We start from the raw sequence: 24536 nt of genomic DNA, 5'->3' as shown, positions 1-24536 counted from the left end.
TGTTCCGTGTGTTTCTATCCTCGTTCGAGTCAAACCTCGAATCGGACACCATTTTGTTGTTTGTAGGGTTGCTTGGCAACCTAGTCCTACGACTATGTTTTTTACGGCAGCCATATTTTGGGCTGAATTATATGTTAATTAATTGAGCAAACATATTTGACCTTATGAAGTGCATGTGTTGATCCCATCTGTTTCTTACCAAAGTATGCTTACACTAACAGTTACATAGTTGGTTCCCGTTTCATTAAGACGAGATATACTTGATACTTTATTGAGTATCTGATCATAGTTACGTGATGGAATTAATGATTCACACTCAGATCTTGTGTTCTTTGTTCTTGCTGATGTGCGATCCCCAGTGTTTCTGTAGCTTGTATGTACATTGGCAAAGGTTCTACAGCTTTGTACCTAGCTGCATGGCTGTACTGACAATCCCTGAGCCCCTCTAATCCTGGTCTTTAAGTCCAAAAACGTCCAAATTATTTGTAATTTCATTTCAGCTTTGAAGCGACCGCAAACACAAATACAACGTTATTGTATTGTAAAATGGATGCGCCCATGTGCTTGCTTTTGCAAATTTTGAGCTTGAATAGCTCAGAATTTTACATAAGAATCTTTTTTAAAAAAAAGTGCAGGTATATTTTTTTAATATTGCCTATCTATTTTTGAAATAAACATTTTAGGCGAACCATTCCTTTAATAAAACGGGAACCAACTATGTAACTGTTAGTGTAAACATACTTTGGTAAGAAACAGATGGGATCAACACATGCACGTCATAAGGTCAAATACGTTTGTTCAATTAATTAACATATAATTCAGCCCAAAATATGGCCGCCGTAAAAAACATAGTTGTAGGTCTAGGTTGCCGAAGGAGCCTGAGAAACTTGGAAAGAAAAACCGCAGCGTTTTCAAACACAACCGCGTGTGTTTCTGCCTGCCTTGGCTTTCACTTTGGGTCTCTGGTGCTCCCCCAGGACCGGAGCACCGGAGACCCAAAGTGAAAACCAAGGCAGGCAGAAACACACGCGGTTGTGTTTACATGCCGCAGTGTTTCTGCCTACAGCTGATTTCCCGTTTGGGGCTCTCGGGCTCCCCACGGAAGATGGGAAATGGGAAATGCTAAATGCTACAGTGTTTCTGCCTAAATCTGCTTTCCCATTTGGGGGAGCACTAGAGCCCCAAATGGGAAAGCAGATTTAGGCAGAAACACTACGCGGTTGTTTTCTGCAATGCTAAATGCTGCAGTGTTTCTGCCTAAATCTGCTTTCCCATTTGGGGCTCTAGTACTTATTTGTCCTCCGAGTCTGAGAAACTTGGAAAGAAAAAACGCAGCGTTTTCAAACACAATAACTTTGTATTTATGTTTGCGGTCGCTTCAAAAGCGACCGCAAACATAAATACAACGTTTTTAAAGCTGCGGTTTTATTTCTAAGTTTTTCCGGGCTCCTCCAGCCCGGAAAACTTAGAAAAAAAAACACAGCTAGTGTTTATTTTTATTTTAAAAAATAGCACTTACCAAGATGCAGCTGCAGCTTTTCTGCCTGTAGTCTCCGGTCCCCGTCCTCCGCTTACAGCACCAATGAAGGAAAAGCCACCCAGTGGTAGCTTTTGTTTACTACAGCTGGCTGGCTTTTCCTCCATTAGTGCTGCAAAAGCGAAAGCCAGCACAGGCGGGCATCCATTTCACAAAATTTTAGATAAGAATTTTTTAAAAAAAAGTGCAGGTATATTTTTTTTAATATTGCCTATCTATTTTTGAAATAAACATTTTAGGCGAACCATTCCTTTAATAAAACGGGAACCAACTATGTAACTGTTAGTGTAAACATACTTTGGTAAGAAACAGATGGGATCAACACATGCACGTCATAAGGTCAAATACGTTTGTTCAATTAATTAACATATAATTCAGCCCAAAATATGGCCGCCGTAAAAAACATAGTTGTAGGTCTAGGTTGCCAAGCAACCCTACAAACAACAAAATTGAGTCCGATTTGAGGTTTGACTCGAACAAGGACAGAAACATACGGAACAGGCAACTGAAGGTGAGATTTCTCTCGAGCTCCCCTTTTCAGACACAACTAGTCTCTCAAGATGCACGCTTAACCACGTGCATATTAATACCCCTGAATAGCTCTGGTTATCTCAGACATCTCTGCTTAATTAGTATCTGTTCACTAATGTTAAACACCAGGTGCTCATTCTGGCTGACTCGATCCTCCGGGGCAATGTTAATTTTGGATATCAACACGCAGACCTCATTTATTTCATTAGAACATATGCACCTTTCTCAAGCTTCCCTGTTAAATCTAGGGGGGGAATTGTCAGGTCTATATCATTTTGCACCCGACCTAACCCATGAAGAGGAAAGGATAATTCTAGGGGTGCATTATGACTCTCTGAGTGGTCTGGAATGTGCAGATTAACAATACCCGAGTAGAAAAAGCAATCCCCTATAGCATAATCAATAATTGAGGAATATTCTCCCCTCTTAAATGGACATCTCATTGGTATATCCCCTGGGCATCTGCCTTTTAGATCTACCAAGGCAAGATATTTCATTATATCACCAAGGACTCTACCCCCTTGATCAGGATTTGTGAATGAGCTGGTTCTTGGCTGACTGCTGCATTGCTCTTCCAGGGTCCTCTGGTCGATGCATGGTATACCTATTGTATTATTGTATCCAGTTTAACATTGAAATCTCCCACCACCAGCTGTCATAAATCTCCTGTGATCGGGATCTCCCTTGTCGGTCGTAGGACTCTTCCTGTGGGTGGTTCGGGTCTTGAATATGCTCGCCCGAGCCTCGTCAGGTTGCAGAGCGCGTTCAGAGTTCCGACAAGTTTGTGGTTCCAGGGTGTCCAGGATTAGCGATAACAAGCAATGTAGGGGGGGAAGTCCAGGAACAGGAAAAAGGCAAGAAAGGAAGTAAGAGGATCAAGGAAGCAAATGTAGAGAGCAAACACATGTCGGGTCACTATTGAAGATAGCGTTGAGATGCGCGGACCCGCAAGGGCGTGACTAATTTATAGTATGTGCTAAGACGTGAAAGCTAGTGCATAGCACAGAGCTTGGTACGGCCATGTTGGGAGGAACAAGGAGTACAAGCCCTTCGTGACAATGACCATGAGGTCCAGAAGGGGCAATTTCGCCGGGTCATGACAGCATGCCCCCTCCGAAGACTGGTTCCTCCAGGCTTGCCTGGGTGAATAAGATGGAATCTTCTGAGCAAACGAGGGGTCTTTGAATTAGAAACTGGTTCCCATGTTCTCTCGCTATGGGGGTAGCCTTTCCACTCGACCAGATATTGTAATCAACCCCGTCTATACCTGGAATCACATATCCTGGACACCTCATATTCCAACTGGTCGTCCACAACAACAGGTGTGGGTTTGAAGGGTTTTCCAGTAGAACTAATGTAGGGTTTCAACAGGGAAGTATGAAAGACTGGATGTATCTTCTTCCAGGAATCCGAGAGCTTAAGTCGGAAGGAAACAGGATTGATGATCTCATTTATAGAAAATAGACCATAATAGCGAGGAGCCAATTTGTTTGGTCGTAGATAATAATAATAATAATAATTTGGCATTTATATAGCGCTACGAACCCTTAGGTATCTGAGCGCTGCTTATTATTACCCACGGTGTGTGGTGCTCATTTATCGACCTCGGAAGGATGAAACGCTGAGTTTGGCGCTGCCGGGATTCGAACCTGCGTTCGCAGACTCTGCAATGATGTCAAAGCGAGCGCTCTACTCGCTGTGCCACTTGACCGGCTATAGATGTCGAGGTAACAGTTTCAAGGCTAGCCAGACTTGATCGCCAACTGAATAGGAAAGTGATGGTCTTCTCTTAGAGTCCGCATATCTTTTGGTTCGAGTCTGGGCCTGTTCTAACTGATCCTTGGCCTCTCTTTGTAAGTTGATCACCGTCTGAATCCAAGAGTCAAGGGTAGGTACCGGAGTAGATTCTGGAAGAACTGATGTAAAACAGACGGATGATAACCTTGACTGCAATAGAAAGGGCTGATCTTGAGAGCTGAATGATCTGAGTTATTGTAGGAGAATTCGGCTAAAGGTATAAGGAGAGACCAATCGTCTTGAACCTTGGTGGCAAAACAACAAAGATATTGTTCCAGGGTTTGATTTACTCGTTCCGTTGCCCCATTGGTTTGTGGATGATAGCCTGAAGAAAGGGCACGTTGGATTTCTAGAACACGACAAAGATGTTTCCAGAATTGTGAAATATATTGAGGTCCCCGATCCGAAATAATCTTGGAAGGGAGGCCATGAAGACGAAAAATATGTTCCAGGAAAATTCCAGCAAGTTCTGAGGAAGATGGTAGTTTATACAATGGTGTAAAATGAGCTAGATGAGTGAACAAGTCAATGGTTACCATGATGGTTGTATATCCTCGGGAAGGTGGTAATTCAACAATGAAGTCAGTGGCAATAACTTCCCAGGGTCTGGTTGGCAACGTAGGTTGTAGAAGCAGACCCGCCGGCCTCTGATTATCGTATTTGTTCTGACTACAAATTGCACAGGTCTTGATGTATTGAACTACACTGGACTTCATCCCTGGCCACCAGAATTGTCTTTGTATAAGACGGAAGGTGTTGGTTACCCCTCGATGGCCGGAGTGAAGAGTATCATGGCATAGATTCATTACTTTCTGTTGAAGTTCTTTTGTCGGAATGACCACTGAATTGTTCTTGAATAAATATCCTTCCTTGATTGTCAAACGCCAGGGATTTTTCTCGGATATGTCCTTCCAGAGTTCAGATGATTGAGTCTGTACTCTGATTTCTTCCAGGAGATTGATTGCTTGAGCTACAATGATTGTATGTGGAAACATTTTAGGATAGATCTTATCCTCCAAGGGAACGTAGTAGGGACGCCGAGAAAGGGCATCGACAATCATGTTTTGCGGTCCAGGAACATGTGAGATTTGAAATTGATATTGAGCAAAGAAGTAGGCCCATCGAGCTTGTCTACTGTTCCTGCACTCCATGGATTGTAGGACCTGAAGATTTCGATGATCAGTACGGACTTGAACTGGATATTTGGCACCCAGGAGTAGATGTCTCCATTCAGTGAAAGCATGACGAATAGCCAATAATTCCTTCTCCAGAACTGAGTAGTGAGTCTCACTGGTAGTCAGGGTGGTGAAAGGTAAGCAATGGGATGTTCCAACTTATCATCGGATTCTTGTTTTAAAACTGCTCCTGTGGCGTAATTGGAGGCATCTGTTTCCACTAGAAAAGGACGATTTATGTCAGGTTGGACCAGGATGGGGGCCTGAGTGAATTATGTTTTCAAGCGTTGGAATGCCTTGTCTTGTGGTATAGACCAGTTGAATGGAACGTCTTTCTTCAGGAGATTAACAATGGGTTGAACAATCTCGGAAAAGGTGGGAATGAATTTCCAGTAGAAATTGGCAAGCCCCAGGAAGGACTGTATTTGCTTTACAGATGTTGGGGCGGGCCAAGCCAGTATGGCCTTCACCTTTGAAGGATCCATACTAATTCCTTCTGAACTAAGGACAAACCCCAGCTAGTGAACTGCTTTAGCATGAAACAAAAAATGTTCTGGTTTGGCTAAGAGTTGATTTCCACGGAGACGTTGAAGTACTGCCTTTACATGTTCTTCATGTTTCAAGGAATCCTTTGAGAACATCAATATGTCATCCAGGTAGACGATAACATTGTGAAATAACATGTCAGAGAACACCCTATCCATAAAACGCTGGAAGACTGCGGGAGCATTAGTCAGACCAAAGGGCATGATTAGGTATTCAAAGTGACCAAAGGGTGTTCTAAAGACTGTTTTCCATTTGTCTCCTTCCCGGATACGGATCAAATGGTAAGCACCTCGGAGATCCAGTTTCGTGAATATCACTGCACCTCTCACAGCTTCAAGGATATCCGAGATCAGGGGCAGTGGGTATCTGTCCTTCAGGGTGTGTTGATTTAGGCCCCGATAGTCCAGGCAAGGTCTGAGCTCTTTGGTATCCTTTTTAGGAACGAAGAACAATGAAGCACCAGCTGGTGATTTTGAAGGTCTTATGGTGCCATTCTCAAGATTAGTGTCTAGGTATTCCCGGAGGGCTCTTTTTTCTGGTTGAGAAAGGATAAACATCCTACCGAAGGGAATCATTGCTGAGGGTTCAGTATCTATGGCACAGTCTTCGGGTCTATGTGGAGGTAAGGCTTGAACGATGGCAGTAGAGAATACATCAGCATATTCTTGATAGATCTCTGTAACTTGTACAATACTGGAAACCATGAGTGGTGTCTCTGGACACCTTGATGGACCTTTAGGGGTTGTGAACGAGGTATCGAGGTTTAAACAATGGTTCATACAGAACTCCGAGCCCAGGAATAAGGATCCGGCCGTCCAGTTGATATATGGATTGTGCCTTTACAACCAGGGCATGCCCAAAACCAAGGGGTAATGGGCTGATTTTATAATGTCAAACACAATTCTTTCTTGTTGATGATTTATGGAAAGATGGATCTCCCTTGTTTGCAGACTTATGGGTCCTGAGGAAAGAGGTCTTCCGTCAATCGCTTCCACTGGCTGTGAAAAACTTTTTGCTTCATACGGAATGTTATAACTTCGGACCCAATCTTGATCAATGAAGACTCCCTTTGCTCCGCAATCCACCAAGGCCAGTATGGGGTAGACCTTGTCCTTGGATGGCGATAAAAAGGCCTATAATATCACCAATTTGTTTTGTCCAGGAGAGTTCAAGGATGGAATTGATGTGGAGCAAACATCGCTCTCCCGAAACCTTGCTCCATTTAGGATCGAGAACTGGCGTTTCCCGAGCGTCAGGGAGGAGCCAGAGGACACACTTTAACTAGATGTTTATCCAAGGCACAATACATACATAAGCCTGTGTGTATTCTTCTTAACCTTTCCTGCTGGGAAATTGGTCCACGAAAGGCTCCAAGTTGCATGGGTTCAGGATCAGTGTTCGAACTCTTGGCAGATTCTGTTCTTGTAGTATTCTCTAGGGAGTATCTTTGAATTGATAATTTATTCCTTTTCTTTTCGGCCTTTCTTTCTTGGATTCTAAAGTCTATTTGCATAGACAAGTCCAGGAGGGCCTGGAATGAACTAGGACGTGCCACCCTGGCTAGCTCGTCCTTAATCTCTTCATTTAGACCTCTGCGAAACAAAGTAAAACTGGCTTCCAGGGGCCAGTCCGCCTTTTTGGGTAGCTGTTTGAATCTGGTAACATAGGCCAACATGTCTTGGGATCCTTGTTGGAAGTCAAGTAGCTTTTCTTGAGCACTGTGAACCAGCTCTGGACGTTCGAACATGGTCTTGAGTTCCGCGATGAACCCTTCATAATCATCCAGGAGAGCATCCCCTGAATTGAGTAATGGAGTGGCCCATGTAAGGGCATTACCGGAAAGATGCAATAGTATGAAGCCAAACTTAGCCCTAGGAGTTGTGAAATAGTAGGGCTTGAAGGTAAAATGTACCAAACAAGAATCCAGGAATCCACGTAAAGTCTTTGTTGAACCGTCGTATTTATCAACCACTCCTCCCAATAATACGCTGTCCTTGTTCGCGGAGTCGCGTGACAAGATGAGCTGTCTTAACGCCGCATTCTCGGCTTTTATATTCTGCATCTCTGTGGAAAGTTCTTGCATTCCGCGCATCATGTCCTAAATAGCATTCTCCATGGTAGAATCCGTATTGATCGTTTGGCGTCTCAAACTGTCGTAAATCTCCCCTCGTCTCACCTGTGATCGGGATCTCCCTTGTTCGGTCGCAGGACTCTTCCTGTGGGTGGTTCGGGTCTTGAATAGGCTCGCCCGAGCCTCGTCAGGTTGCAGAGCACGTTCAGAGTTCCAGGAATGTCGTGGTTCCAGGGTGTCCAGGATTAGCGATAACAAGCAATGTAGGGGGGGGGAGTCCAGGAACAGGAAAAAGGCAAGAAAGGAAGTAAGAGGATCAAGGAAGCAAATGTAGAGAGCAAACACACGTCGGGTCACTATCGAAGATAGCGTTGAGACGCGCGAACCCGCAAGGGCGTGACTAATTTATAGTACGTGCTACGACATGAAAGCTAGTGCGTAGCACGGAGCTTGGTACGGCCATGTTGGGAGGAACAAGGAGTACAAGCCCTTCGTGACAATGACCATGAGGTCCAGAAGGGGCAATTTCGCCGGGTCATGACACCAGCACATTATACTCCGCCCTCCAAAGATGTAACTTCATGAATAACTTGCTTTATAGTATTCAGGTTTTGGGGGCCTGCTTTAGGTGGATTGTAAATATTAAAAACCAACTACCTCTGGCCAAGGGAGACAAAACGACCGTTGACTTGCAACTGGGGACCAATCTTTCTATACTAACCAGCTAAATCCGCAATCAGAATAGCAATCCCTCCCTTGTGATGCTGCATCCTACGCTAGTGAGCCTTTGCTGCAAAGCTTCCGTATCCACGAAAATGGAAGTCCTCCGATAGTCAGGTTTTCTGGAGACACACTATATTAAGATCTTAGATAAACCAAACATTGTATTTTGTTCCAAATTCCTCCCACATTCCAAGAGAGTAATTTCACAGGGGCAGCAACAGTCTTGTTGCTTCCTAGCTAGTACACTGCAACATCCTCCCAAGCTGGAGATCATCTGGTTTTGTAATTGGATGCAATCATACACCCTGTCCCAAGCTTGTTTTCGAACGAGGTTTTGATGTATAGACTTTATTTGGTAGAAGAGTCTGTTCTAACTGTAGCTTCAAAAGATCTATAACAGGAAGGACAGAATTTATAAATACAGCATTTACACCAATCTCCAGGGTGCCATTATTCTCTGGGCATGTAAACAAAGCAGAGTTAATGAGAAAATACCATGAGTCATGTATTTGGCATGACTTAGATCTTACCTTTAATATCTGTATCCGTTTTCTTTCCAGATTTTCTCTACACTGGATTAGGCAAGCAGAAGAATATGGATTACTAAAACCAGTGTGCATTGCATCTGCCACAGTGCATCCAATGCGAGAAAATCCAGATTGAGCTGAACATTTCAAAAAGAGACATCCATATATGTTAAAGTTTCTTGGGTGGCGGCTATCAAAGAGCATTTGTAGGCATTCTTGTTGCCAAGGGTTCTTCCTTTGAAGGTACAGATTTGATTCAGATTCCTCCATTCCTTCAACTGATTGTTTTTGTGTCCCTCAGCATTGCGCCACCTGTGCCACCTGGTAAGTCTTCGTCCATGCACATTGTGCATGTTTTAGAGGCGGCATCTATACTGTCATCCAAATACTAGATTTTATCCGTTGGTATTAGGTTGGAGAATTTGCAGGTGCTAGTGCAGCAGGTCCAGAGTTTTCATAATTGGGGGAGTTCAGCACAAGCTGTTGAGCAACAGGGATGTGGAACACTGTTGACTCCAGGCTCTGTGATGGCAGAGTTGGTGAAGAAAGAGCCAGTTATAGGGCATTACAATTATTTGTCTACTTGCTCTGTTGTGGAGCAGACCATGTTCTAGTAAACAAAAAAATGTGTTACCTCTCAGTAACGTTCTTTCTGAAGGATGTTCCTCCCATGGATTCCTCATCTATCATATTTATCTCTCAGTGCAGCTGCTCTTTAGGAACATTTCCGCTGCCAGGGGGCACAGTCCGGTTCAGCATCACCTATGCACAACGCATGTATGAACCCCATGCTGGACATGGTGTTAGGGCTAGTATTTTTAGAGGCTGTGGTGCATCCATGATCTTAGTTCGTGTTTTCTGCACACTCTAGGAACACAGCTCTTTTTAAATCGTGTTCTTCTCAGGTGCAAAATGTCTGTTTCTTCACATAATCTCTCTTTACTGTCTTGGTGAGGGCCAAAACAAGCATGACCATGGGTCGTGACAATTGATGCACTAAAAGGTACTTTGAGAACATGAGGCAAAACTGTTCATCTTTCTTCCCGAAAAGGGAGGTGACATATGAAACAGTTTTGGGGTCATCAGACGCGGACCGCAGCTCTAAGGAAAGGACAAAAAGAAGAAACGCTGCAAAAGATTCAGATCTCCAGGCACCATTGTTCTTGTTTTTCTTCCTGTTGTTCTTCTTCTTTGAAGAGCCACTGCACCAGAGAAGCCCTGGAGGGCCATGCTCAGCAGGTAACTTTTCCAACCCAATCCTCTACTTCAGAAGAATATGTGGCCTTCATGTAGATGCTTGACATCTTCGCCAAGGCCCCGGATGCGCCGGCCCCAAAGACAGCAGCTTTAGGCTCCGCACCGACTGCTTCAGCTTCGGCCAAGCCAGCGTATCCCATTGCACTCGGATGGACCAACAGGGACTCTGAGATTAGACACACCAAGATCACATACAAAGGTTGCACTGTTCCTTCTTTGGACAACGATCTTCTAACCTCAGCACATTTTTACATGTCAACACTAGCACTGACTGAACACTCATCATGTTCGCTGTACCTTTGATGCCAGTAAAAAATACCATTCCTGAGTAAGAGGAACAAGTTACTTACCCGTGGTAACATTCTTTTGACTTGATGTTCCTCCCATGTATTCCTCTTTTTATGATATCTCCATATCCAGCTTTAGCTGCATTAAAGCTAGATATGGAGATATCATAAAATGAGGAACACGTGAGAGGACACAATCCATTTGGAAATAAGTTTAGGCAGGGTCCACCAATGTCGGTCAGTAAATAAAAATGTATTTAATCTGTTACCTATTGCCTCCCAATGCATAGATCAACCTATCAGGCTGAGTATTTTAACCCCAAAGAGGGGAATTAAGCTTGCCACCATGAGACTGGTGAACCCACACTGTAACCTCTGCTACTGGCTAAACCTTCAAAAACCAAAGTATGTTGCATTATGATAAAGCTATCAAAGGTGCAGTTTGATGAAGATGCATCTGGGAACTAGCCAAGGTCAAACTGGGACATAAAATCCATCCGGGCCCCAATATAAAAGTGACCCACAATCACATATTACTATTCATCCAGAACAGACTGTTTGAATACTATCCAAGAGGGAGCTTTTTGTAAAATATGTTGCAAATAGTGCATTTGAAAAGATATGTGCTTATTAACATTGGTTAAAACTAGTGAAGTAACTTAGGAAACTGGCCCACTCTGGCCAAAAAAGTGGGCCATTCTATAAAAAAAGAAAAACTGGACTGTCCTAAATTATGGGTTGACACTTCGAGCATTTTATTATAGGGGAGTCTGAGCCTTCAAGCTCTTACCTCTGAGACACTGGGTCTCCCTTCAGAAATCATAGCTTTTTGCATTATGACATGGTAGTCAAATGTGTAAAGGATGAAGATGCATCTGGGAACTACCAATGTCAACTGGGTTAAACACGTGTGCTGGTCTCTCTCTGAGCCATTTGTAATGGAAATAAATATGAAAGTATATATTTATGACAGAAAATTAAAATTAAAGTGATTACATATTTTCACCCAATGCTCAGCTTAACATACATGTTTGAGTACTTATTTGTCACTGAGAGGCTATGAACATGCAACTTGTTCATTAGTAAACGAATGCTATAACCTCTGTGCCACAGGGTCACCATGCAAAAAGCATAGCTTTTTGCCTTATGACATGGCGGTGAGAGCAGTAAATGATGACAATGCATTTGGGAAGTAACAATACCAGTTGAGATAAGCAAAGGTGTTGGTTGCCCTCTCTCAGTCAGTTTTTTGGGAAATAAAGATAAAATAATATTTTTAGAACATTAAAAGTTGTGAAAAATTATATGTGATTTCCTGTCTCCTACCAATGCACAGCTCAACCTACCAGTTTGAGTAATCAGATGCTAATGAGATCACTTGAACCTTCAACCTTACCATTGATAAGCCCATGCTCTAACGTCTGTGCTGTTGGCTCTCTCTTCAGAAAGCATAACTTCTTGCACTATAACATAACTGCCAAAGGTGTAATCAATGAAGATCATCTGGGAACTAGCCAGGTTCAAACTGGGGTATAAATTCCATCCAGGCGCCAATTAAAAAATGGCCCACAATCACACATTACAATTCATTACAATCCAGGGTATATTGTTTGAGTACTATTCAAGGGGGTGTTTTTGGTCAAATATGTTGCAAATAATGCATTTGAAAATATATTTCCTTAGTACCATTGGTTGAAACTAGTAACTTATGAAACTGGCCCATACTAGTCAAAAAAGTAGCCCATTCTGTTACTAAAAACGGCACATCTAAAATGATGGTGGGACATTTCAGGCATTGCCCTTTTGCCCTATAAACCAAATAGCATTTTGTAATATGACATGGGGGTCAAAGGGGTAATGGATGAAGATGCATCAATGCTGGTTGGGATTAACAAAGGTGCTGGACTCCCTCTCTCAGTCATTTGTAATGGAAATAAAGATAAAATAAAAATGTTATGAAAACACACAACATTAACATTTTTACATATTTTGTCCTAACGCACAGGTATATCTAACAGTTTGAGTATTTTTATGCTAATGAAGAACTAGAACCTGGAACATTGTCATTGGTAAAACTGCTCTAACCTCTGAGCCACTGGTTCTCCATTTAGAAAGAGCAACGTTTTGTATTATTACATGGCAGTCAATGGTGTAATGGAGGAAGATGCATCCGGAAACTAGCTCTCTCTCTCTCTCTCTCTCTCTCTCTCTCTCTCTCTCTCTCTCTCTCTCTCTCTCTCTCTCTCGGCCATTTGTTTTGGAAATAAAGATGTAAAAATATTTTTATAACTGTAAAAATATGTTAAAAATGAGTCTAATTGTCTCCCAATCCACAGGCCAAACTACCAGTTTGGGTATTTATATGCCAACTATAGAACTTGCAACCTTGCAATTTCTAAATGGTTTGAGCCTATTTGACCTAAAGATTTGGCTTAATCACATTTTATTGAATTTATTTGACCTTTTTTCAGTCTAAAACCCCCCACAATACCCCTCCCCACTTCCCCTCAACCTAATCTATACCCTTTCCCGCCCCTATATATATATATATATATATATATATATATATATATATATATATATATATTAATTACATTCATATTTAACCGAAAAAAAAGGTCAAAAAAATGTGATCAAATGTTTTAGGTCAAATGTTCTTAGGTCAATTATGCTAATACCTTCTAAATATGTGCTCTAACAACTGAGCCATTGGTTCTCATCTTAGAAAGGAAAGCTTTTTACATAATGACATGGCAGTCAAAGCTGTAATGGATGAAAACGCATCTGGGAACTTGAATTCCGGTTTGGATAAACAAAGGTACTTGTCTCACTCTCTGAGCCATTTGTAATGGGAATAAATATAAAACAATATTTGTATAAACAATAAAAATAAATTGACAACGTTACCTATTTCCTCCCAATACATTGATCAACCTATCAGTTTGGGTATCTTTATGCCAACAAGGGGACTTTAACCCACAATCCTGCCACAGGTAAGCCACCCTCTAACCTCTGAGCCACTTGCTTGCTTTTCAAAAAAGATAGCTTTTTGAATTATAAGATGGCTGTCAAAGGTGTAATCGATTAAGATGCATCTGGGAAAAAGCAAGGGTCAGAATGCAGCATAAAATCCATCCAAACACCAATGAAAATGTGGTCCACAAATACACAATTAATTACTATTCAGAATAGACTGTTTTAGTACTATCCAAGGGAGCTTTTCTGGTCAAATATGTTGAAAATAATGCATTTGAAAACATGTTTGCTTAGTAACATTGGTTATAATCAGTGTAGTAACTTATGAAACTGCTCCACTCTGGTCAGAAAAGTGGTGCCTTCTGTCATAAAAACAGCCTATCCAAAACATCATGGCTGGCCCTTTGGGCATTGCCGCATTTCCCTATTGCCCTATAGGCCTGTACGAGCATTCCCCTAGTTCCTTTGCCCTGTTCCCTGGCACATGTAAGAGGACAGTCACATTGTCTCACCATAGACCAGTCCCAAGAGTCCAGTCCCCTCCCAACCCCATGATCCATCAGGAAAAAAACTGCTCTAGCTGCTCAAGATCTAATCTAGACTCTTATAATAATCTGCAGGCTAGAAGAAAAACTCCTCCTTGTTTCACAGAGCCTGGGGCTCACCCAAGCTAGACCCAAAGTTCCAAGAGTGAAAGAGAAGACTTTCTTGTTAAGGGAGAAAACTTTAAGTGATCAATGAAGGTGGTGAGTGCAGCGCTCTTCTGCAAATTTACCCAGCACTTCAAAGTAGGTTTGTTTGAAGATCCTCAGTGCCCATGACGCCCATCGCCATATGCAGATACAAGATGTCAAGCTGGCATCTTCCTGAATAAGCAGAAACAGACACAAGCAGTACCCTTACAATGCTAATGTTCCCTGGCAATAAAATCCTATTCTGGGAAGACAACATATTGATCTCCCTACTTGTCCCATGCTTCCACTGACTCAGTCAATATAGAAAGCTTATCCTGCATGCCTCCCACTGGTAAATTAAATGTTGGAAACTCCTCAGCCTTCACCCTAGGGCACACAGCCTCAGGGAAGGTCAGAGCAGCAAATCTAAAATCCAAGATGCCAGGCAGACTAGATTTCGGTTTGGTCTTGGTCTAACTCATGAGTCCAAATCAGCCCCAGGTGCACTTAGGTAAGAATAAGATTCCAGACGACAATCAACACTCACAGCTGCAGACCCACCAAGGGGGAGGAGGGAACAAAGGCATATATGCAACCAGCCCCAGTTGCTGAGTGTGGGTTACAAGGGCAGGAGGCTCATCCATTGTGAGGGCTGGAGAATGGAGACTGGTGGAGAATTCAGAGGCTGGCAAGATGGTAGTGAAAGTGGGAAGCTAAAGGAGGTGGTAATATCAGGAGTGGGGTGTGAACACCAAAGGAGTGGAGAGCGACAGAAGGAGGTGGTAACATCTGGGGTAGACAGTAAAACAAAAAAGATGATGACTGCAAGGAGGAAGTGATAACATGAGGGTTTGCCAGTGGATAGAAGGAGGTGCTGTTAGTAAGTGGGACCCAGGAGTGGAGACTAGGCATAAGAGGTTAGTAAATTCAGGAGTGGAGAGTGAACAGAAGGGGGAGGTGGTAACAGGATGTGTGAGAAGACAGAAGGAAACAGTGGTATTAAAGGAGACTGATGCAAAAGTAGTGACCTGTAAAGATGACTAGGGGGTAGAAAAGGAGCAAGGAAGAAAACTGTTGAAGGAATAAATAACGCAAAACAAAAGAGTTGATGGGTGGAAGGTTTTGAACTAATCTAAACCTCTGGCATTGCTCAGGCCAACCCCACAGATCATCATTCTTTGCCTGTCAAGCCATTACAGAAAGGTGAAAGACCAAATGCAAATCAGGTGGGGTCCAGAACTGCTTGGGCACATCCCATTTACATGAGACCACAGGCAAGCACAGCTCAACCTTCCAGTTTGAGTACTTAGATGCCAAGGTGTTGCTTGGGTCTCTAAGCCCGGAAGGCACAGGTCCATATCTGGGCACACCCATCCCAATCAGGGTGACTAAAGAAAAGTGGGACGGGTATGCCCAGACGTGGGTCCCATGGCTGTTGGGCCTAGACACCCACACTACACCTCACTTTTAAATGCCTGATGAGGCCGAAACATGTCTGGGGTTGCGTGTGGTTTCAGGCAGAAGGGGTGTCACATAGCAGTTGAGGCTGGAATGCCCCCTTTAGGGTGGGACCATGCTTAATTTGCATATGTTCTTTCCCCTTCCTGTAATGGCTTGGCAGGTGAAGAACAGTCATCTGTGGGGTTGTCAGGAGTGATGCCTGTGGTTAAGATGAATTCAAAACCTTCCAGCCATCACCTCCTTTGTTTGCTGAAGGTAAAAAATAACAATAGAGAAGTGTCAAGTGAAATAAATCTAGAAATAGCAGAAGCAGGACAGGTCCAGGAGGAGGAGAGGGAGAAGCCATCATCAAGAGGTGGTGGTAGGAAGTAGTGGAAGTCAGGGTTCAAGAGGAAGTGGTGGAGTACAGGGACCAGGAGGAAGTGTGGACACCAAGGCCCAGAGAAGACACAGAAGCAGTTAAACCAAGTAAACAGAGGTGTGCAGAGGGTGCAGGAGGAAAGCGAATAAGATAAAGAAATAAAGGGCCCTACTATTTTTCTTTTTTTACACACACAGGACCGGACACTCGGAGGAGAAACAAAACAGGGACTGGGAGGTTGCAATCAGACCAGCGAGGCAAAAGGAAATAAATCCAGGGTACAATTAGGCAGTCCATGGGACCACTCACAGGCTTGTCCTGCTAATCACAGCCATGGACGTGCCTACTTGCAGGACTTAAACCTGCAAATAGCATAGACCAAACAATAGGCTTCCACATGCCTATAGGTTTGAAACACCAGAGCAGTGTAGGTGAGGCAACCTCCTTAGAACTGCTTAGACATGCACTTTTTCTCCAGGGGCCTAATGCACTAAACACCTGCCTCATCGGTAGAGACATTTCTTTAATAGAAGATAATATGAGCATGCTTATTGTTATTATTTCTTGTGGGGAGATCACAGTTTTGTCTTTAGGTTAGCCCTACTCGTACATTAGCCTGACATAAAAATAGTAAAACGACAATACTGGTTACTGCCATTCTTCTTCATCGTAGGTGTCCTGTGTGACACTGCTCTAAATGTCCACCCCTCAATCTAAAGAGCACAATATTTACTTGCTCAACATTACTTCCCCTCCCTGACTATCCAGGACATTCAACCATTGTATATACCACCCAGCACATACCCTGTCCCCTTAGACAACTGTCTGTCATGTGCCTGTCCCGTCGCTGAGTTCTGTACCAAGTATCCCAACTGTCTACTGTCATTTGTATCTGACTCAGAAGAACAAGTTACTCTCTTACCTGGTGACGTTCTTTCGATGGGATTGTCCCGCGACGTATTCCATATCTATGACAGGTAATGTCCACAGCTGTGCCGCTTCGGAAACTTTTCGGCATCTGCGTCCTGCGTCGATGACGTTGATGCGCCGTCCCTGAGGACCTCCTCCGACGGCCGACGTCACCCGATGTGATAAGTAGGACGCACGACGCCCGTAGCCTCAGTTGTAGTTTTTCCCCAGAACGTGTGAAACCAGTTGTCTGCCAGTCAGACACACAAGGCCTTGCGGAACGGAAGCTGCAATCGCATAAGAAATTCTGCAGCGGGGAAGGCATGGAGGGAGCGATATGGAATACGTCGTCGGACCATCCCAACGAAAGAGCATAACCAGGTAAGAGAGTAACTTGTTCTTCGAGGGGATTGGGTCCTCCGAAGTATTCCATATCTATGACAGACTCCCAAAAGCAGTACCAAGCAAGGAGGTGGGAAAAGAATTTAGAACACAAATTTAGCATGCCCAATCAAATAGCGGAATAAAGGACTGCCTTGCCAAAGGCCAGATCCTGCCCTCACATGGAATCCAGGGAGTAGTGACGTACAAAAGTATGTACCAAAGCCCAGGTGGCTGCATCACAGATGTGACGAATAGGAACACCCCTCTGCAGGGCAGTAGGCGCAGCCACACCTCTGGTAGAATGGGCCCGCAAGCCAGCCGGAGGGTCCTTATCCGCCAAGCGGTAACACTCAGAGATAGCTAAAATAATCCAACGAGACAAAGTCTGTTTTGTCACAGCTTGTCCTAAACGCTTTCCAGCATAACCAATGAAAAGTTGATCGTCCACTCTGACCCGGGACATGCGTGAAATATAAAAGCTAAACGCTCTCCTAGGATCAAGCCTATGGAGCCTCTCCTCTTCCTTACCAGGATGTGGAGGAGGACAGAATGCCGGAAGAACCACCTTCTGGCTCAAATGAAATTCCGAAACCACCTTCGGATGAAAGGAAGGACGAACTCGAAGGACAACCCTGTCCTTATGAAACACAGTGAAGGGTGGCTTAACTGAAAGTGCCTGTAACTCACTCACTCTGCGAGCGGAAGTAACCGCAACCAAAAACACAGTTTTAAGAGTCAACAGTCTCAAAGGACAAGAGTGCAAATGCTCAAACGGAGCACCCATAAGAAACTTAAGAACAAGGTTCAAATCCCAACCGGGCACCAGAAAAGGTGACAGAGGGAACACATTAGTGAGCCCTTTCAAAAACTGAGATATCAAAGGAATCTTAAAATAGGAACATTCTTCAGACGAGCGCTTAAATATGGACAGCACCGCCAGGTAACCTTTAATGGTACCCACTTGCAAGCCCCTGTGGGCCAAGGAAAGCAAAAAAGACAGAACCATGGGAATGTCACACTCAAAAGGATCCACATTCTTAACTCTGCACCAGTCGCAGAACCTACGCCAACGGCAACAGTACAGAGACTTTGTTGCCGGCCGTCTGGCCGAGAGCAACACCTCCAACACGTCTTCAAGGAGGTCCCAATGCTTATACCTCAATCTTTCAGAAGCCAAGCGTGAAGGTTGAGGGATCTGACCTCTGGATGGAGAACTTGACCCCTCTCCCGTGAGAGCAGATCGTCTCAGTAGGGAAGACGACGTGGTGGGCAGATGGACAAGTCGAGAAGGTCCGGGAACCACGTCCTCCGGGCCCACGCCGGAGCAATGAAGAACACCCGGGAACCGAACCTCCGTAACCTGCGCAGTACTTGCGGGATGACGGGGACTGGAGGAAACGCGTACAGCAGTGGGAATGACCACTCCACCACGAACGCGTCTCCTAAGGCTCCTTTTGGAGGAAATTCCCACGAGCAGAACCTTTCGCACTTCCGGTTGACACTGGAGGCGAAGAGATCCACTTGAGGGGTCCCCCAAAGGGCGAAGATCTCCAGGAGAATCTCTTAAGCCAGCTCCCACTCGTGAGAGATCGTGCTCTGCCTGCTCAGAGCGTCCGCCGTCTCATTGTCGTCTCTGGCCGATGAACAGCCGAGATCGAAACTTCCTGCTGGATGGCCCAGAACTCGAGCTGCATCGCCTCCCTGCACAGAGGAAGTGACCCTGCCGCCCCTTTTTGTTGAGGTAGTGCATGGCCACCGTGTTGTCCGTTAGGATCAGGACACTCTTTCTTCGCACAGTCGGCAGAAAAGCCTTCAGGGCTAGCCTGACGGCCCTCAGCTCCAACAGATTGATATGGAGTCTGGACTCCGATAGAGACCAACGACCGCTGACTGTCAACTCATTGGCATGAGCTCCCCCCCCCATGAGGGATGCCTCCATCTCGATCGTCACCTCCGGCCAGGGAAGCCAAAACGGGGCCCCCTTCATCAGATTGCCTTCGACGGCCCTCCACAGAAGGTCCTGGGCGACCGAGGACGGCACCTGAACAGGGTCCGTCATCCTGCCGGAAGATTGCGACCACTGAATCTTGAGTGCCCACTGCAAAGATCTCATCCGCAGTGGAGCCTCTGGCACCAGAAGAATGCAGGATGCCATGAGGTAGAGCAACCTCAAGAACTCGAATGCCGGGAGCATCTGGGCAAGTTGAAACTTGTGCACCATCTGCTGAATGTGAAGAGCCCCCACCTGGGGAGGAAAACACAGCCCCAGGGTCCACAGGGTCAACTATCCCCTCGAAAGCTGAGCCTCGAGAGAGGTTGTCGACGACCTCGGCGCCACAGGCGTCGACGTCTTCCTCGAAGACGGCACAGGATCTTTGCGGTCTCGAGCGCATCGAGGATCGGGACCTCGAACGGGCATGGCGAGAACGGTTACCCTTGTCCGAGCAGGACCTCTCCCGCGAACCATGCCGACCACCCAAGCCCGAAGGCGTGCGAGCGGTGTCTCTTGACCGATCACGACCGACCCCACTCGGAGGCGCAGACGGACCGGTGCCCTGCGATTCAAGAATCGCCAACATCTTCTTCTCGAAGGAAGCCATTCCTCCGGTGTCGCTTGCATGGTGGAATAAGCGACCCGCCGACGGGCGGAGTCCTTGGAAGAGGACGGGGAAGACGACTGATGCCGGTGCTTCTTGGAATGCCTCGAAGAGGCAGAGGAGTGGCGAGACCGACTCCTGGAAGGAGACCCACTGGACCTCCAACGATGACGCGGAGAGTCGCCTCTCGAATCATCTGTCGAAAACCCCACAGACCTCGACTTCCTGGGCTTAGACACCCTACCTACTGACAACTTCTTCTTGCGCTCCCGCAAGGCCTTGGCCGTGAGCGACTGACAGTCGACACAGTCGTTCGTGTCGTGGGCCTCCCCGAGGCACCAGAGGCACAAGTCGTGCAAATCCGTTACCGACATCTTGGACCCACAGTCCCTGTATTTCTTGAAGCCCGGACGCGGGGTTGAAGACGAGGTAGACATTGTCACAAAAACCGAACAGGTTCAAAGAACCGAGAAGAATACAACAAACTCCAAAGAGTCGAGGCATACCGAGGTTCACGAAGCGAACACGTTCGCGGAAAATACGGAACTGAGGCTATGGGCGCCGTGCGTCCTACTTATCACATCGGGTGACGTCGGCTGTCGGAGGAGGTCCTCGGGGACGGCGCATCGACATCATCGACGCAGGACGCAGACGCCAAAAATTTTCTGAAGCAGCACAGCTGCGGACATTACCTGTCATAGATATGGAATACGTCAGAGTACCCAATCCCCTCAAACTGCTCCTTTAACTCCAGTTTTTGTTTTCTACGTGTTTCTGGGTGAAACACCCTGGTCCCTCAATAAATACAACACAACACAACACAATAAAACAGAATCCAATAAATTATAGCAAATGCTGAATGTATTCACTGGATTCCTGTACAGATATAATATTCATTTGCAGGCGTTCAGTGCATCTAATAAAACATTACATTTAGATATAAACACAAGGGGAATTAGCGTTTGACATGCCTCTATACGTGTGGTGCCGGTACATTGAATACAAGAATAAATAGAAACAATAATAATAAATAACCATACATGCTGAATGCATTCACAGGTGTTCAGAGTTTGGCTACTGTTAATTTGCAAGAGCTGAGCTCACCAACGAAAAATATATTTAATTCATATAAAGACGGACACAGTGAAATACTATTTCCGTGATTTTCTATGTTGAGACAAAGTGCCCTGCCATGTTCTAGGGTTTTGGGGATGGGTGAGCAAGATGGCTGGGGACTGCCACGCACTCCATGATGCAGGATGCTGGCATAGCATAGGGAGGACCTGCTGGTCTGTCCCAACCCTAACAGTGATCTTGGCAGGCATTTGTCACAAGGCCCTTTCTATCAGCATAGCTCTTCAAGGACATTAGTTCAGCCAGTAGAATTGCAGGGAAACAACACCCATGAAAGAACAAAACCAATATGACATAGATTCCCAATTTTTCACTTTCCTGTCTTTAGTTCCCAAGATCCAAGCCTGAACCAATTTGTTTTGAGACCCACAAACCACTCAGAATCCACAGAACTTCAAATAATACCTCCGATTCCATATACATTCTGGAAATCCGAGATGGTGGACCACCGTTAAGAAGAGTAAGTCTGCAGGAAGGAAAGCAGTGATGCTAGAGACACAAACACCTAGGAATAATGAACAGACACACCTGAAACCCAAAGCCCAAAGACGAACTTCAGGCTGGATTTGAGAGAGTATAAAAGGCAACCAGGGGGAACTGGTAGTGGGGGAGTTTGGAAAAAGCAGAGACAAGGAGAAGGAGCAGATGGGAAGCAAGGTGAGATTATTTTGAAGCTGACTGTCAGATAAGCAAGGATATGGCTAAGAGAGAGGAGGAGGAGAAAGATTGGAGGAGAGTAGGAAGGTTTGTTTTAGCGCATAAAGGAGGAGGTGAAGAAAATAAGAGAAATGTTAAAGTGGGGCAGGGTCCAGAGGGTGATGAGGGTGAAGGCCGGGCAGTTGGGAGAGCAGTTCCCCATGGGCTAGGAAGAGAGTGCTCAGAGGTTGGGGAGAGAAAGTCCCTAAAGGTTTCAGAGGTTGGGAAGATAAAGTCCCCAGAGGTTGGGGAGAGAAAGGACCCAAAGTTTGGGAACGGAAATATCCCAGAAGGTGAGGAAACAAAGGACCCAGAAAGTAAGGACAGAAATATCCCAGAGGAAAATAAAGCTTGGAGGGAAAAAGAACCACAAGGTTGGAGAGAGGAAAGAACTCCAAGGCTTGGGAGGGAAAGACCCTAGAGGTTGGGGAGAGAAAGACCCGAGCAGTTTGAAGGAGTGGAAGTTGGGAAAAGAACCAAAGGTTGGGGAGAGAGTACTTAGAGGTTGGGGAGGGAAAGGCCCTAAAGGTTTGGGGAGAAACAGACCCCAGAGGTTACGTAAAGAAGGCCCCACAGATTGAGGTGAGAAATACCCCAAAGGTTGGGAAGAGACATATCTCAGAAGGTGAGGACAGAAAGAATCCAGGGGATAGAGAGAGAACAAAAACAAAGTTTGAGGAGGGAAAGAACCCCAAGGTTGGAGAGTGACAGAACTCCAAGGCTTGGGCAGAAAAGACCCTAGAGGTTTGTAGAGAAAGACTCCAGCAGTTGGAAGGAGTGGAACTCAGGAGGTGGAGAAGAAAAACAAAGAGAATCCTACGACAAGGGGGACATGGAATTTAATGGGAGAGTATTAGTGAACAACCTAGTAGAGACAAAAAAGGAGGTATCCCACAACCAGATTGCGGTATGGAGAACATGAGAAGAGATAAGAAAAATAGAAATACACCCCACGAAGGGGATAGTAAGCAGGAAGGAGCAAAGAAGAAAGACGAGCCTCAGAGAGGAAATCCTATTAGAGGATAAGGGAGAAGAAGAAGACCAAAGGGAAACCCTGAAAAGTCAGAGACAGACGGTGAATGTCCTGTATTCCATGGAATAAATAAAAACAAAACATAAAAACAAAATAAATTCCGCTCACTAGTTTCTACGTATACAGTGACCAAATAAAATGTGTGAGGCATATAAAAAACTAATACCCAGTTGATTGAATGGTTCACCCAATTGATGATGGGTACGGCAATGTCAAACCCTGGTCCCCAATAGATTGTGGGTACACCATGCAGGTGCTCACCCTTGGGTTCAAACAACTTTCCAAGGAACAATGGGAGCCTGAATGCCTACGTCCTTGAAAGGACATTTACGTCACACTCTCTTCTTCCTCGCAGAAAGTCAGGGTGTGTTTGTGGCAAAGATTTCCATGTGCTGGTGCTTCGATCCCCGTGGAATGACAAGGAGCTGTCGCCTGGCGAAATGATAAAGAGTGTTTGGGAAGGCTGTACCCAGCCTGCACTAAAGATAAAGTGGGGCCAAAGTAGTGGTGGAATGTGTCAATGAGATGGACGATTCAGCTGATAAAAGAGAGACCGGTTCTGATGTTTCTCTCAAGTACAGTATTGTATGCTTTTGCCATTGTTATATGATGTATCTACATTACCTGTTTTCCATTTTAACCATTTCAATAACTGTATGAAAATCCAATTTCTCAATTATAATCCCATTGTTGTTTCCATGAAGTTGTAGAACTGCTTTTAACTTGTTGTTCATAATCACTTGTGCCCATCAGAAGTGAGGTAAAGGTGGAGAGACACGTGAATACATACAAAATAGATTAAAACAGTGACTATTCACAATAGAAATGTTTCTGTTACAATACCTGCCAAGTGGACTTGCTTGTATGAAGAACATTCTTAGTGAATAATGGTTTCCACTGTGTTTCTTTCGAGATGTCAAACTTCACAGACATAGGTGAACTATTTTGTTGCACATTGAACCACACCTGCAGAGATTAATGCAGATTTTAGGAAAAAATGGATATATCTTTTGCTCTTTACTATTTTCTTTGAAAACTTTTAATAGTTTTCAACGTAAAGCTATACAAAGTATATAACAAAGGTAATACAAAGGAAAATAATTCCAAACAAAGTATACTCAACAAACACAGCTTCATCTCTCGTGTATGTATCTAATGCAGGTGACCGTGGCACTTTAACAGGTGAGTGTTAAAATCTCCTGGTTGCGACAGGAATGCTCACCAAAGGTATTAAAAATAGCAGGGCTTTAGTTTGCTGTGCCGGTTTCTGGTCTCTGGGTTGGCAGCCCTTGGAACTTCCAGCTGAAACACGTTGGCTTCTGTGCGTTGAGTCTAATAGCTGTAGGATATTCTTTTAGCTCATCCCTCGCCTTCTACCCCATCCCAGCCTCTTGTATGTAGGACTGTATGGGATTTCAACAGTGCAAACCTAGCTTGGAAGTAACAAAGCACTGTACAAAGGAGACTCACCCAAGGAGTTGCAAGAAGTATGCAGATGTAGTGTGCAGGGGTGAAAAGGTAGCTGTCATGGGTTTCAAGAACAGGAAACGGGGTGATCACCAAAGCGGAGAAGAAACTTTGAGTGATTTGAGATAGGTGAGCTGTTCTTTGAAGAGTAGGATCTTCAGGTCCTTCCAGTATTGTAAAATAGCCTATTCATAAGTCACATATCTTTCACTACCTATTCCTTGTCTGCAGCAACTATGCCACTGTCCTACTTTTCTGCTTTTACCCAGGCTTGACTTGAATATCAGTGATTTGGATCTTCATCTGTAGCACAACTCAGGGCTACTCCTTGAGTGAATGTTTTTTCTAACCAATGGAACTGTGCTCTTTTCACCTCTGCTGTTCTGGAATGAT

The 24536-nt window shown here is 44.7% G+C and overlaps 1 protein-coding gene across 1 annotated transcript in view; it reads right to left on the bottom strand.

Moving 5' to 3' along the window:
* CC2D2B (coiled-coil and C2 domain containing 2B) overlaps positions 1–24536 on the bottom strand; it is a 2924037-nt gene that overhangs the window by 370572 nt on the left and 2528929 nt on the right. The window contains exon 18 of the mRNA XM_069611382.1: positions 23520–23642. Coding sequence (XP_069467483.1) covers positions 23520–23642 — 123 coding nt within the window. The remainder of the gene's footprint in view (positions 1–23519; positions 23643–24536) is intronic.

This window comes from Ambystoma mexicanum, chromosome 8 (genome assembly GCF_040938575.1).
Source record: "Ambystoma mexicanum isolate Mex_15411 chromosome 8, UKY_AmexF1_1, whole genome shotgun sequence".
NCBI lineage: Eukaryota > Metazoa > Chordata > Amphibia > Caudata > Ambystomatidae > Ambystoma > Ambystoma mexicanum.
This window is presented reverse-complemented; position numbering and strand designations above follow the sequence as displayed.